The sequence below is a fragment of the Nuphar pumila genome, chromosome 4 (genome assembly GCF_984573655.1).
Source record: "Nuphar pumila chromosome 4, dmNupPumi1.hap1.1, whole genome shotgun sequence".
Classification (NCBI taxonomy): Eukaryota; Viridiplantae; Streptophyta; class Magnoliopsida; order Nymphaeales; family Nymphaeaceae; genus Nuphar; species Nuphar pumila.
The window spans coordinates 113608779-113621321 of NC_143252.1; the positions used below are offsets into that span (position 1 = coordinate 113608779).

Sequence of the window (12543 nt, forward strand, 5' to 3'; positions counted from 1 at the left end):
AAAGCTCTTTATGGACTTAAACAAGCACCAAAAGCTCGGTATGATAGGTTTAGTCGTGTTATGATTGATATTGGTTTTCAATTTTGTTTAACTGACACTGCTTTGTTTATTAAGAATTCTGATGCAGGGATCATTGTACTTCTTCTCTATGTGGATGATATGATCATCACCGGAAGCGATAAACAGGGAGTTGAAACAATCAAAACACTTCTTAAATCTCATTTTGAAATGACTGATTTGGGCTTGTTGAGATATTTTTTAGGCATTGAAGTTACTTATTCTCTTAGAGGATATTTATTATCTCAGACTAAATTTGCTTTTGATATTGTTTTCAGGTCTGGTATTACTGATGATAAGAAAGTCGACACTCCAGAAGTTGTTAATGTTAAAATGAAGATTGATGATGGAGAACTTCTTGCAGACCCTACTCCTTACAGACAGCTTGTCGGGGCACTTTCCTATCTATCCATTACCAGACCAGATATAGCACATGTTGTTCATACAGCAAGTCAATTTCAACATGCTCCTACTTCTGTTCATATGGGAGCAGTCATGCGTATTATCAGATACATCAAGTCCTCTCTTTCACGAGGACTTTTCTTATATTCCTCCTCTTCTCTTGATTTAATTGCATATACTGATGCTGATTGGGGAGGTGATCCCAATAACAGACACTCAACCACTGGCTTTTGTGTCTTTTTAGGGGAATCATTAATCTCGTGGAGGTGTAAAAAGCAGCAGAAGGTATCTCTCTCATCCACCGAAGCTGAATACAGAGCCATGGCAACCACGACTATGGAAGTAGTTTGGCTCCGACGACTGCTTGCTGACATGGGAGTTGAAGCAACAAAGGCTTCACAAATATGTTGTGACAACAAAAGTGCGATCTACATTGCCAGTAACAGAACATTCCACGAACGCACCAAACACATCGAAATGGATTGTCACTACGTCAGAGAGGAATATCTACACGGGATAATTGATCTGCCATATGTCACTTCAGAATATCAGTTAGCAGACTTCTTTACAAAGCCTCTCGCTGCTCCCCGATTTCACTCTCTTAGACAAACTTTCGCTCATTGTACCGTAAGTTTGAGGGGGAGTGTTAAAATGTAAAACTGTACATATATGTATATATAATAATATTATATTATTATATATATATAAATACATTTTTCATTTCTTTCTTTTCTGTAATTTTTTTTCCTTTATTTTTATTTTTTGTCTTTATGTCATCTAGTTCAGTTTGAACTAGAATGACTGTTGCTAGTCAAGTCCTGTCCAGACTTGACTAGCAATAGAGCTGTTGGACTGTGCCCAACAGCTCTATTGAGTCCTCTTTCAGCTGTGTATATAAAGGGGTGCAGCCCCTCTTGTATTTTACTCCAATGCTTCTTAAGCAATTGGTTTTTCATATCAATAAAGAATACATTTTTATTTTTATTTTGTTTCCAGTTATACCCTTTTTAAGGGTTATGCTTTAGTGTCATTCTTGACACTTGCTCTTGTTAATCTAAGCTCGTGTTTCGAAGATCCCCATTTCATTTCACTTACAAACCTCCTCACTTTAAGAATCAAAATCAATGAGGAAATGGGCAAAATGGAAAAAGATACTATAGCAAACTAACTTGTCATTTTTGTAAAGAACCGGGGCATATCAAACCTATTTGCCAAAAATGAAAGAAATTGCTTGCAATGGCTACCACATCTCAATCGGAAGAACGGCCAGCTTCCTGCAATGGGTCTCTCTCTTTACAACAAATTATGGAAGCTCTTCAACCTCTTCTCAAGGGAGGAACTTCTGAAGCCGCTATGACAACCTCTTCACCCCCCGGTAAGATATCTTGGCTTTTAGATTGCGGGGCATCATTTCATATGACCCTAAGTGCTTATTCTCTTTCTGAATACTCTAAAAACTCTTTTTCATCTTTTGTCTCAACGGCAGATGGAGCATCTCTTGAAATTAAAGGAATAGGCAATTTCGAAAAACAAGATTTTTTTATTTTAAAAATTAGATTCATACCAAAACTAAATTTGAATTTGCTTTTGGTTTCTCAACTCTCGGACCATGGTTGCGATATAAAATTCTCTTTTGATAAATGTTGGATATAGGATCGTCGGTCCGGGAGGTTGATTGGAGAAGGCTCTAGGAGAGAATATCTCTACTATGTTGACTCTCTCCAAGTTCCCAAGAATCAATTTTGTAATGTTGTCCAAAATAAGGATATTCATGTATGGCATAAGAGACTTGGACATCCCAACATTGTTAAAATTTCATATTTACCTTTTGTTAAACACCTTTGTAAAGGAGATTTTGTATGTAATGAATGTATTCTTGGGAAAATGAAAAGTTTACCCTTTTATCAAAGATCCATGTTTATAACAAAACCTTTTGAAATCATTCATTCCGACGTATGGGGTCCAACTCTTGTGATATCTAAAGGAGGATTCTCATATTATGTGATTTTTATTGATGATTAATTACACTAGGTATTGTTGGATATATTTTCTCAAACATAAACATGAAGTTTTTTCGACTTTTAAAACTTTTCACATAATGATTTTAAATCAATTCAATGAAAACTTAAAAATTCTTAGATCCGACTCCGGAGGAGAATACCTCTCAAATGAATTCAAGAGTTATCTTGAAAGTTGTGGTATTCTCTATAAAAAATCTTACCCAAAAACTCTTCAACAAAACAGATTAGCCGAACGAAAGCATAGGCATATTATTGAAACAACTCAAACTTTACTTATTTCATAAAACATTCCAAAAAACCTCTGGGCTGAGGTAGCCCTTACTTCGATCTATCTCATAAATAGACTTTCATTAAAGAATTTAAACAAAATTTTTCCTTTTGAAAAATTATAAGAGAAGAAACCTGACTATAGCAGGTTAAGGGTTTTTTGTTGTAAATGTTTTATCCTTACGGATAAAAATGATAAGCTTTTTCCAAAGGCCATTCCTTATGCCTTTCTTGGTTATTCGGAAACCCAAAAGGGTTTTAGGTGTTACGATGTTAGAAATGACAAATTATATGTATCCAGAAATCTGAGTTTTTTGGAAAATCTTAGTGGTTTTGAAAGTCTTAAAACTCGTAATGAGAATGTGGATTATTCCTTTCTATTTGAATTGTTAGCTAAAGATGATGATACAAGTGATGATGAGTCAACTCAAAATGACTCAAGTGATAATGAAATTGAGGAAACTATCACCCCTCTGCTCTCCCCTCCGCATCAACATATCGAGGACGAAACATCTAGAGATCCCATCACCTATGTTCATAAAGATAAAAACACCTTTAGAAGTGCTCTTGAAAGATATGATGACACTAGTACGACTATCTCTCCAAGAGAGAACCTGCGAAGAACCGAAAGACCTAGGAAAGCTCCCTCTAGGTTTATCTCATATGACTCTTTTTCACCTAAATATAAGGCATGTCTTAGTGTCATTCATTCTTACGTAAAACCTAGAAATTTTGAGGAAACACGAAAATGTTCTGAATGGGTAAAAGCTATGGAGAATGAACTTGGTTCTCTAAGAAGAGTCAAAACGTGGGAGTTCCAAGATCTCCCTAAGGGTAAAAAAGAAATAGGATGTAGATGAATATTTAAGGTAAAAACTAAAAGCGATGGATCCCTTGAGAGATATAAGGCTCGATTAGTAGCAAAGAGATATAGTCAAGAATATGAGATTGACTATGAAGAAACTTTTGCCCCTGTGGCCTGTATGGTCACTGTCTGATGTCTCATCACTGTTGCCTCAATCAACAAATGGATGTTAAAAACGTCTTCCTAAATGGTGATCTGAATGAAGAAGTATATATGGATGCTCCACCAGGAATGGTGACTCACAAAGGAAAAGTGTTTCGCCTTCGCAAAACACTTTATGGTTTAAAACAAGCCCTCAAGGCTTGGTATAATAGGTTTAACTCTGTAATGTTAGAAAATGGTTTTTCATCCTCTTTCACTGACACTGTCTTATTTGTTAGAAAAACCAATGCAGGGATTGTCATTCTGCTTTTATATGTGGATGATATGTTTATAACCGGAAGTGATTCTAAAGGGGTTAAAAGCATAAAATCAATTTTAAAAGATAAATTTGAAATGTCGGATTTGGGATTCCTAACTTACTTTTTGGGTATTGAAGTAGCATACCCCCATATAGGGTATTTTTTATCTCAAACTAAGCTTGCCTCTAAGATTATTGACAGGTCAGGTATTACGGATGACAAGGTTTGTGAAACTCCTGCTATAGTAGGAGCCAAAATGAAGAATGATGTATCTGAGTATTACTAGACCAGATATTTCTCATGCAGTTCATACTGCAAGTTAGTTTCAACTTTCAACATGCACCAACATCGGTTCACATGAGTGTAATTCTGTGGGTCGTAAGATACATAAAGAGTATATTAAATAAGGGAGTATTCTTATCCTCTTCTTCTGAATTAAAATTAATTGCTTATACTAACTCTGACTGGGGAGGTGACCCAAATAACCGTCACTCAACCACTGATTTTTGTGTTTTTTTAGGAGATTCGTTGATCTCTTGGAGATGCAAGCAGCAAAAAGTATCTTTATCCTCAACCGAAGCTGAATATCGTGTCATGGCAACTACTACCATGGAAAGCGTATAGATTCATCAGCTACTAGAAGACATGGGGATCACAATAGAAGGGTCCACTAAGCTATGTTGTGACAACAAGAGTGCAATTTATATTGTCAAAAATCATACCTTTCACGAGCAGACAAGCACATTGAAATGGACTGTCACTATGTTCGAGAAGCCTATCTAAAAGGAGTCATCGATCTTCCATATGTCACTTCAGAATATCAGTTGGCAGATTTATTCACCAAAGCTTTATGTGCTTTGCGGTTCAATTTCCTCCTTGACAAACTTTCGGTCATCCTGCCCTAAGTTTAAGGGGAGTGTTAAATTATGTAATCAAATCTTGTAATCCAATATATATTTTATATATAAGGTAATACATATACATATATATAATATATGTATCTACCTATTATATATATATATATAATATATATTTATTTCATTTCAGCCGTGAGGGTATATTCATCTTTTTACACATATTCTTTCCTTAGAATATGTATGTAATTTTATTTTTTCTTTTCTTTTCTTTTCTTTTCTTTTCTTTTTCTTGTTTTCTTATTCTTCTTTTTGGGTTTTAGCACATAGAGGGGCCCACTCAATATGATCATTGGGCCCTCCAACGGTTATAGGGTCCCAACGATCATATTAGGAGCCCTTCCATGGCCTCTCATTGTGTATAAATAGGGGAGTTCCTCCTTGTGTTTTGGCACGACTTTGGGTCAAAGCCCAAGTATTCAATAAAGCTTTTATTCATTTTTTTAGTGCATTTGTGAGATTGATTAGTTTGTGCTTTTGTGCACAAGTGTTCTTATTGTGCATGTGTGCATTTGTCTTTCATCAAGAACATTGGATCTTGATTATAGTATCTTGTTGAAGATACATTTACAGGTTCCTCATGCATACTACCCATAAAGAGGGAAAGAACCTTGGCATGACCTACTTTTCACTCTTTATAGGCCTTTTTGTAATCAATCATAGCCTTTTCTTTTTCAATCCTTTTAAGGCTTTCTTCCTTTGATCTACCATCAGCTCCAATAACCAATTTTGTGATAATTAATTATGGTTCCAATGCAGATCCATCAACAAAATGCCATAAGTCTTAAACCATGAGATTTTTTTCACCGCCACGGCCCACATATAGTTTTTCCCGTCAAATTTAATGGGAACCACCGTTACAATTTCTTTATCGGCCATAGTGGAGGAAAGAATAGAGATAAGAACGAGAATAAAGAAGAGGAGAAGAAAGCAAGGAAAAAGTGTTAAAGAAGTTTGATGGCATGCTTTCCCAAGCAACAAACCAAGGAACCAACGCTCTACCACTCCCACGAATCTCCTCTTCAAGCTTTTGCCCAGGAGCACCAAAGGCTCTGATACCATGTAATAAAGCAACAAGTGCACAAATACGATGCCACAAAGTGGCTACAAAGGTGCACACTCACAAGTACAAAAGCCTCTAGTGGGCCAAATACAAAGAGCCGCTAAGGGCCAATACACAATCTCTCAAAGGATAGCAATCAACAATTAAAAATAACAAGAATCTTTATTTCAATATGCTTGGCAACAAGCATAATTAATACAAGAGAGGGAGTGGACCAGCTTCCAATCATCCGGTACATCAAAAACAAAAAGAAAATAAAAAAGCAAAAAAAAAAACTGTAGAGAATTTCGTCAGCCCCTAGTGGACTGAAACCTATTACAACTTGAAATGACTGAAATACCCTTGATGGGTATTTCAGTTAACATACACAGTGAACTATATATATACATACATACAAAATACAAATGGTATATACACAATACATGTTAATATGCCCCTAGTCATTACACAACTTGGGCATGGCTATAAGCAACTACATTATCATCAAGCAATATATAGGTCTATCCAGATATGGTAGATGAGATTTGCGCCTCTGTAGAGACCCGTAATTGTGACCTTGCTCCCTTCCTAAAGGCAAGAGTTGCCAAACTAACAAAGCAGCCAAAAGTGTTAAATTAATTATGGTGAGTCATGTAACAAAGGTCATATAGTCAGAAATTGTTATTTAGTAGCATCTATATATGAAAGGGCATACAAGACTAAGGCCCAAACATCCGACTCTATCTTGGTGCGAGCATATTTGGTGTAGTCGTCACTTCCCAAGCGCAGCCTCGCCGTTTTTCTTTGCAACTTAAGGTAGGCTACCAACCTTGGACAGCTTGAAGCACTTTGGCATTCATCTGGCAAATTGTTGCTTTTTCTGTCAGAGGCATGAGGAATCACATCATCATATCTTTATCTCTTGCCCCTTTGTTTCTAATCTTTGGTGTTTCGTTCTTTACAAGTTTGGTCGTCATTTTGTGTTGTCCCAGCAACTGCATCACTTGATCTGCCAATGGTTTAATATGTCATCCCACCTGCCCTGGATAAATAAATGTTGGAAACAGTCATTGCACATTATCATTTGGAAGATATGGATTATCCGTAATTCTATCTTCCATGACTCTCAATCTTATTCACTCAGCGCTGTCAAAAGAGAGATCTGGAAAGCCTGTTTGGAGAACTTTTACAAGCTGAACTGGACTCACCAGAAACACTTAGCTCTTCGCTCATGGCTCGCCTTCAGACTGTTTCCAACCTCATGGAAGTTGTTCTCATCCTTGCCTTGATATACAGTTGGCTGTTACCTTCATCCATTTTGCAAGGTAGCTAATGCTGCTCGCTTCCCAGATGGCAAATACTTAATTATTGGCATTATTTATATACACTCAGATCTTATGCGAGAAACACCAGTTCTTGAGAGAGTTCTTCAGTCCATGAAAGACATGAAGCTCCTAGTTCACATTTTCTCTCACCGTCGTCGTCGTTGGATAAGTCACCTTATTGCTCTTGCTGAAGGCAGAAGTCATCCATGTGTTAGTTTCCCTTGCTTTAATTCCGTGCTTGTCACTAGTTGCTTCTCCTATCGCGGCCCTTACCAGTCTCTCTGTTCCTTATTTGATTGTAATATTTCTCCGGGTGAAGTGTTTTTGTGGCTTCACGACGTCTTCTTGGTCTGTTTCTGAAGAATCTGTAACTTAGTGCAATATAATGGAGCGGGCCTAACCCCATAGCTTGGTTATAAAAAAAAAAGGCATAAAAGACAGATTCCTAAATTTTGATCATCATAACTAGTCTCTACTCTGTAGTCTGTAGAGAGTTGCGAGATAAACTACTTCCATGAGAGTGGTTAGTTCAGGAAGACTTCATATAGACCAAAAGCTTTATAAACCAGTTGGAGGTATCCGATATGAAAGTCAAAATGGTTAGAGCATGCAACACTACAAGATTGTGGCTTCATCCAACTCATAGTTAAATAAAGTCAGAAATATTGGAAATGTTGTTCTCATCCTTTTTTAAGTAGGCTGTGCATGTCACTACCAAAATGATTCTCAACAAGTGATTTAATTTGCTCAAATTCACTAAACGTTTCAAATTTCATAGTTAACATACATACGGCTCTATGCTGCATTTTGGTCCAGGAAAAGGTTGGGTTGGGTTTGAAGTGGGAGAACTCTTACTAGGCCCAACCTGACACTTAATAGCCCATGAAACAGGTGAAAGGCAGTCAGCATAAGAAAAGAGGAAGGCTCAATCTGGTCAAGATTTTACATATAAAACAAACCTCAGGCACATTAAAATGAATAAATTCAATGTCAATTCGGCCATTTTCTTTTTTCTTTTCAAGTTCATTCTGAAGATTACAAGAGGATTACAGTATAAGGCCATTATTGATGTCAATCAGTATTGGTAAGTTAATAGCAGTAAATAACATTACTACTAAAAAAATTTAATTTTCCAAATATATAAAATAGAACACCTAAAAGAAGATATGTAGGAGAAGAAGTTCATTCAAAAAGAATGGAAAAGGGCCCATAACTTGATAGAAAAGGACAGGCATACTAAAAAGATGAAAACAAAGGAAGTAATAAAACAAGAATGTTGTCAAGCAAGATACAGTATCAAGACGCACAACTATGTCACAGGGACTCGGCAAAACAGATGCCGCACCCGCGTCGACGCGATGCGACGCGACGCGGGTGCGCGTGCAGGTGCAGCACCGGGTGCGGTCAACACGACCCTGGGTGCGGTCAACGCACCCAGGGTCATTTTTGTCCACTATTTGGGCGTAAAAAAAATCCCCGATGAAAAGGAGGATTAGGGCAAAAAAAAAAATTTGCCTTAATCTCTCCTCTCTCTCCCCCTGAGCTCGAGCTCTCTCCCATCGCCGCCGCCCCAGCTCCGCCTCCCAGACTCCTCCTCTCGGCTCATCCTCTCGGCTCCTCCTCTCCTTTCACAGGTATGTACCCTCTCTCACTCTCTTCTTGGGTCGGCAGGGGAGGGGTCGAACACCCCCCCCCCTCTCTCGATCTCTTGTTGGGTCGGCAAGGGAGGGGCTGAGCCCACCCTACTCCCTCGTTTTTCGGCACAGGAGGGGCCGAGCCCCTCCCCCATCTGTTTTTTTTTTTGGGGGGGGGGGGGGTCGACAGGAGAGGGGCTCGGCCCCTCCCCCATCTATTTTTTTTTTTTGGGTCGACAGGAGAGGGGCCGAGCCCCTCCCCCATCTGTTTTTTTTTTTGGGTCGACAGGGGACTGTTTTTTTTTTTTGGTCGACAGGGGAGGGGCCGAGCCCCTCCCCCATCTGTTTTTTTTTTGGGTCGACAGGGGAGGGGCCGAGCCCCTCCCCCATCTGGCTCTTTTTTTGGGTCGACAACCATCTGGATATACTTTGGTATGTAATTTAGTTCTTTTATACAATACTTATTTGATTGATATTTAGGTCGATTTATGTAATTGTTTTACTTATTTGATTGATAATTTGATATTTAGGTTGATATACTACATGCATGATGAATCATATTATGAGTTTATGACAATGTTTACTGTTAAAACTTCAAAATTATATATATATATATATATTTACATTTTTGCCCCTGCCGCACCCCCGCACCCGGGTTTTTTGGAAGTGGCGCATCCCCGCACCCGCACCCATGTGACATAGACGCACAGTAAGCATGTTAAACTTTGTATAACATCATTACATATCAGAAGAGCTTAAAACTCACATGCGTATAAACAAATTTGTTGAGTGAATCATGTGCATTCTCAATGATGATAGAAATGAAAGCCAAGAATGTTAGTTGTTCTACAAATTAACTTCTGGATCAATTTATAAGAAAACCATCAAAATTTACCACAATGAATAGAATACTGCGGGCTCACCTCTAAGCAATCAATCACAGCCATCTGGTGTTCCTCTGCAATATCTGGGCTTACCTTGATGAGTCGACGAAGAGCATCAATGCCCATGTATTTAAGATTGTGGTTTTCACTCTGATCATATCATAAAACATATCCAGGATCAAATCACTATCTTATCTGCAGTAGCTATACATGAAAAAAAGTGCCTGGTTTCTTTAATCATCCGACCATTTTAGTGTTCTTTCCGATACTTAAGGAGAAAACCACAAAATTATTCTGGACTGGACAAACCTTTAGAAATCTGGATGTTACTTCAGCTGCAGCTTCTAATAATTTAGGACTAGGATATATGGATGAAACAGTGCACACACATTCATAAACAACTGCATTCCCAATGTTGCTTGTTGTGTCACACTTCCTAAAAATGTCCCCCAGCACAGTATACATGTTTTCACTGGCATGCTTGTTGCCACTCCCAAGCAATGCCAGAATTTTAAGTAATCTGATCTGTGAAAAGAATGAGAACAAGTATCAGATTAAGTTCTGGTATGAGATTCTCAGTGCACAAACCCATAAAAATTATATGTATTGAATATAAGGCATGTGTTCTCATAAGAAAATAGTGTAATATCTAGAAACTTGAAATCATCTATATGCAGTCATAAAGTCATAAACTTGAAGATTTACTCATAAGTGAATCCAGTCAATCAAACAAACCTGAATAAAAGGAGCAGGCATTTGATGGTAATCATAACTCTTAGGAAGTCTTCTTTCTGCCACTTGTTTGAGAATGCTAACAAAACTGACAACCAAGTCCTTGAATGAATTTGCATCTGCTGAAATAAGATCAAAAAGAGGGCACAATGATGCTCCCATGACCCCAGGATCATTATCACATAGCCTCTACAGACGCAACATAAAGTTTGATTAATTAATCAAGCCAAATGGGATGAGCCATAAATTAAATGCAAGAATAACATCTGACAAAAGTTCATTAAGCCCAAAGGACCACACCAACACTAAATTGCGAAACCATGACAGCACACACATCCCTATCAAAAACTTTTAATCAAATCAGCCACAGCCAAAATCACCAATCCAAAACCTTCTTGAATTTTAGTATGGCAACCATATGACGATGACCACAATAAATTTTAAACCAATTAAACTACACTTCATGATAACATAAACTAAATGCTACATTATCATTGTGAGCTCACACGACCATACATCCATACCCTCAAAATGCTTTAACTTGAGCAGCCAAAGTTTGCAGGGGAAAAAATCCAGGAAATCCGAAAACCTTACTGAATTGCAAGAGACCAGAAAGAAGCATAAAAAAATCCAAAGTCAAAACAATTACGTCCTCCCAATATCATGAACTAAATCCACATTACGCATATAGTCAAATCGGCGTACACATACCCATCAAATTCCATTAACAAAAAACGCTTCTACTAAGCAGAAGAAAATCAATCAATCAAACAATATCCAAAACCACACCTTCCTGAAATTGGAGATGAGGTGTGAGACAGACGACGGCGCCCGGCGGTAGAATCGATGCAATGCCATGATGGCCTTTTTCCTAATCGCCTCCTTCGGGTGCCCGAGGAGCTCGACCACCTGAGGAAGAACCGCGGGGATCGTCTCCTCGTTGATCAACTTGCACACAGCAGACAATGCCGCACAGACGACGAGATAATTATCAGATTTCAGGTCCTTCTGGATGGTGTTCACAATGAGGATGATGAGATCGTGGTCCTCGTTGAGGAAGAGGGTCACGGCGAGGTACCCGGTGCGCTTGTGGAGCAAAGAGTCGTCGTGGGTCATCTTCATGGCGTGGATGTAGCCGAAGGAGGCGTCGTGGCCGAGCATTTCGACGTAAACAAGCCGAATTATGTACTCCTTCATCTTCCTCTTGGGTACGTTAGGTTCGGCGATCCTCTTCTTCAAGGTCTCGATCTCGTGGAGGACGATGCGGTCCTCCTCGGCCTTGGATCGGCATTCGCCAATGGATTTCACGAGGTCCAGGAATTCCTTCGATTGGCCCCAACCACCCTGAGATCCCATGCCGAGTTCCCTCCCGATGGTCCTCAATTGCTCCATTTCTTCTTCCGAATTGATTCCGATCACCGAAAGGCCTAAGTTTTCTCGCGTTTCATCATCAATTCTGAAACACCCAACAGCCGAAATGTTGCAGAGAGGAGAAGAACTTCAAGAATCTCGCGTTCCCCATCGACTCTAAAACACCCAAAAGACGAGAAGGGGAAGAGGAAATCTTGAGGGTGGGGAAGAAATTGGGAAATTGGGATCAGGGGATTCCTCACTGTGGGGGAAGGATTTGGAGGGAGACACGATGGGTATCGACGAGACGTGACGTCTCTCTCTCTCTCTCTCTCTCTAGGAAGGTAGGCAGAGTGTGGGTCGGCGGGTGGGTCGATTCGAGTCCTAAATCACAGAGATACTTCAATTTGCATCCGTGTCGTATCCTTTTGTGTATTGTTTGTAACGAGCAACCGCACAAAAAAATGAGAGCGTGTCACAGACTTGTTCTCGATTGGGAGTGCCAAGTGGCAACGTTTGTGTTCCGTAGGGATGTAACTGGGTCGGGTATATCCGATCTGATTCGATATCCTGAACTGATTATACCCGACCCAGTGTTAGCGGCCCCTGAGTTTGGGTCGGGTCCAAAATATATTATCCATAATGAAAG

At 39.0% G+C, this 12543-nt stretch overlaps 1 protein-coding gene across 1 annotated transcript in view; it reads right to left on the reverse strand.

Moving 5' to 3' along the window:
* Positions 1 to 12158, reverse strand: part of LOC149840658 (AP-4 complex subunit epsilon-like) — a 35003-nt gene extending 22845 nt beyond the window's left edge. Inside the window, exons 1-4 of the mRNA XM_090003242.1 lie at positions 11334 to 12158; positions 10548 to 10733; positions 10122 to 10337; positions 9852 to 9962 (exon numbers count right to left, since the gene is read on the reverse strand). Of these exons, the coding sequence (XP_089859368.1) occupies positions 9852 to 9962; positions 10122 to 10337; positions 10548 to 10733; positions 11334 to 11936 (1116 nt within the window). The 5' untranslated portion in view covers positions 11937 to 12158. The remainder of the gene's footprint in view (positions 1 to 9851; positions 9963 to 10121; positions 10338 to 10547; positions 10734 to 11333) is intronic.
* Positions 12159 to 12543: the final 385 nt, after the last annotated feature.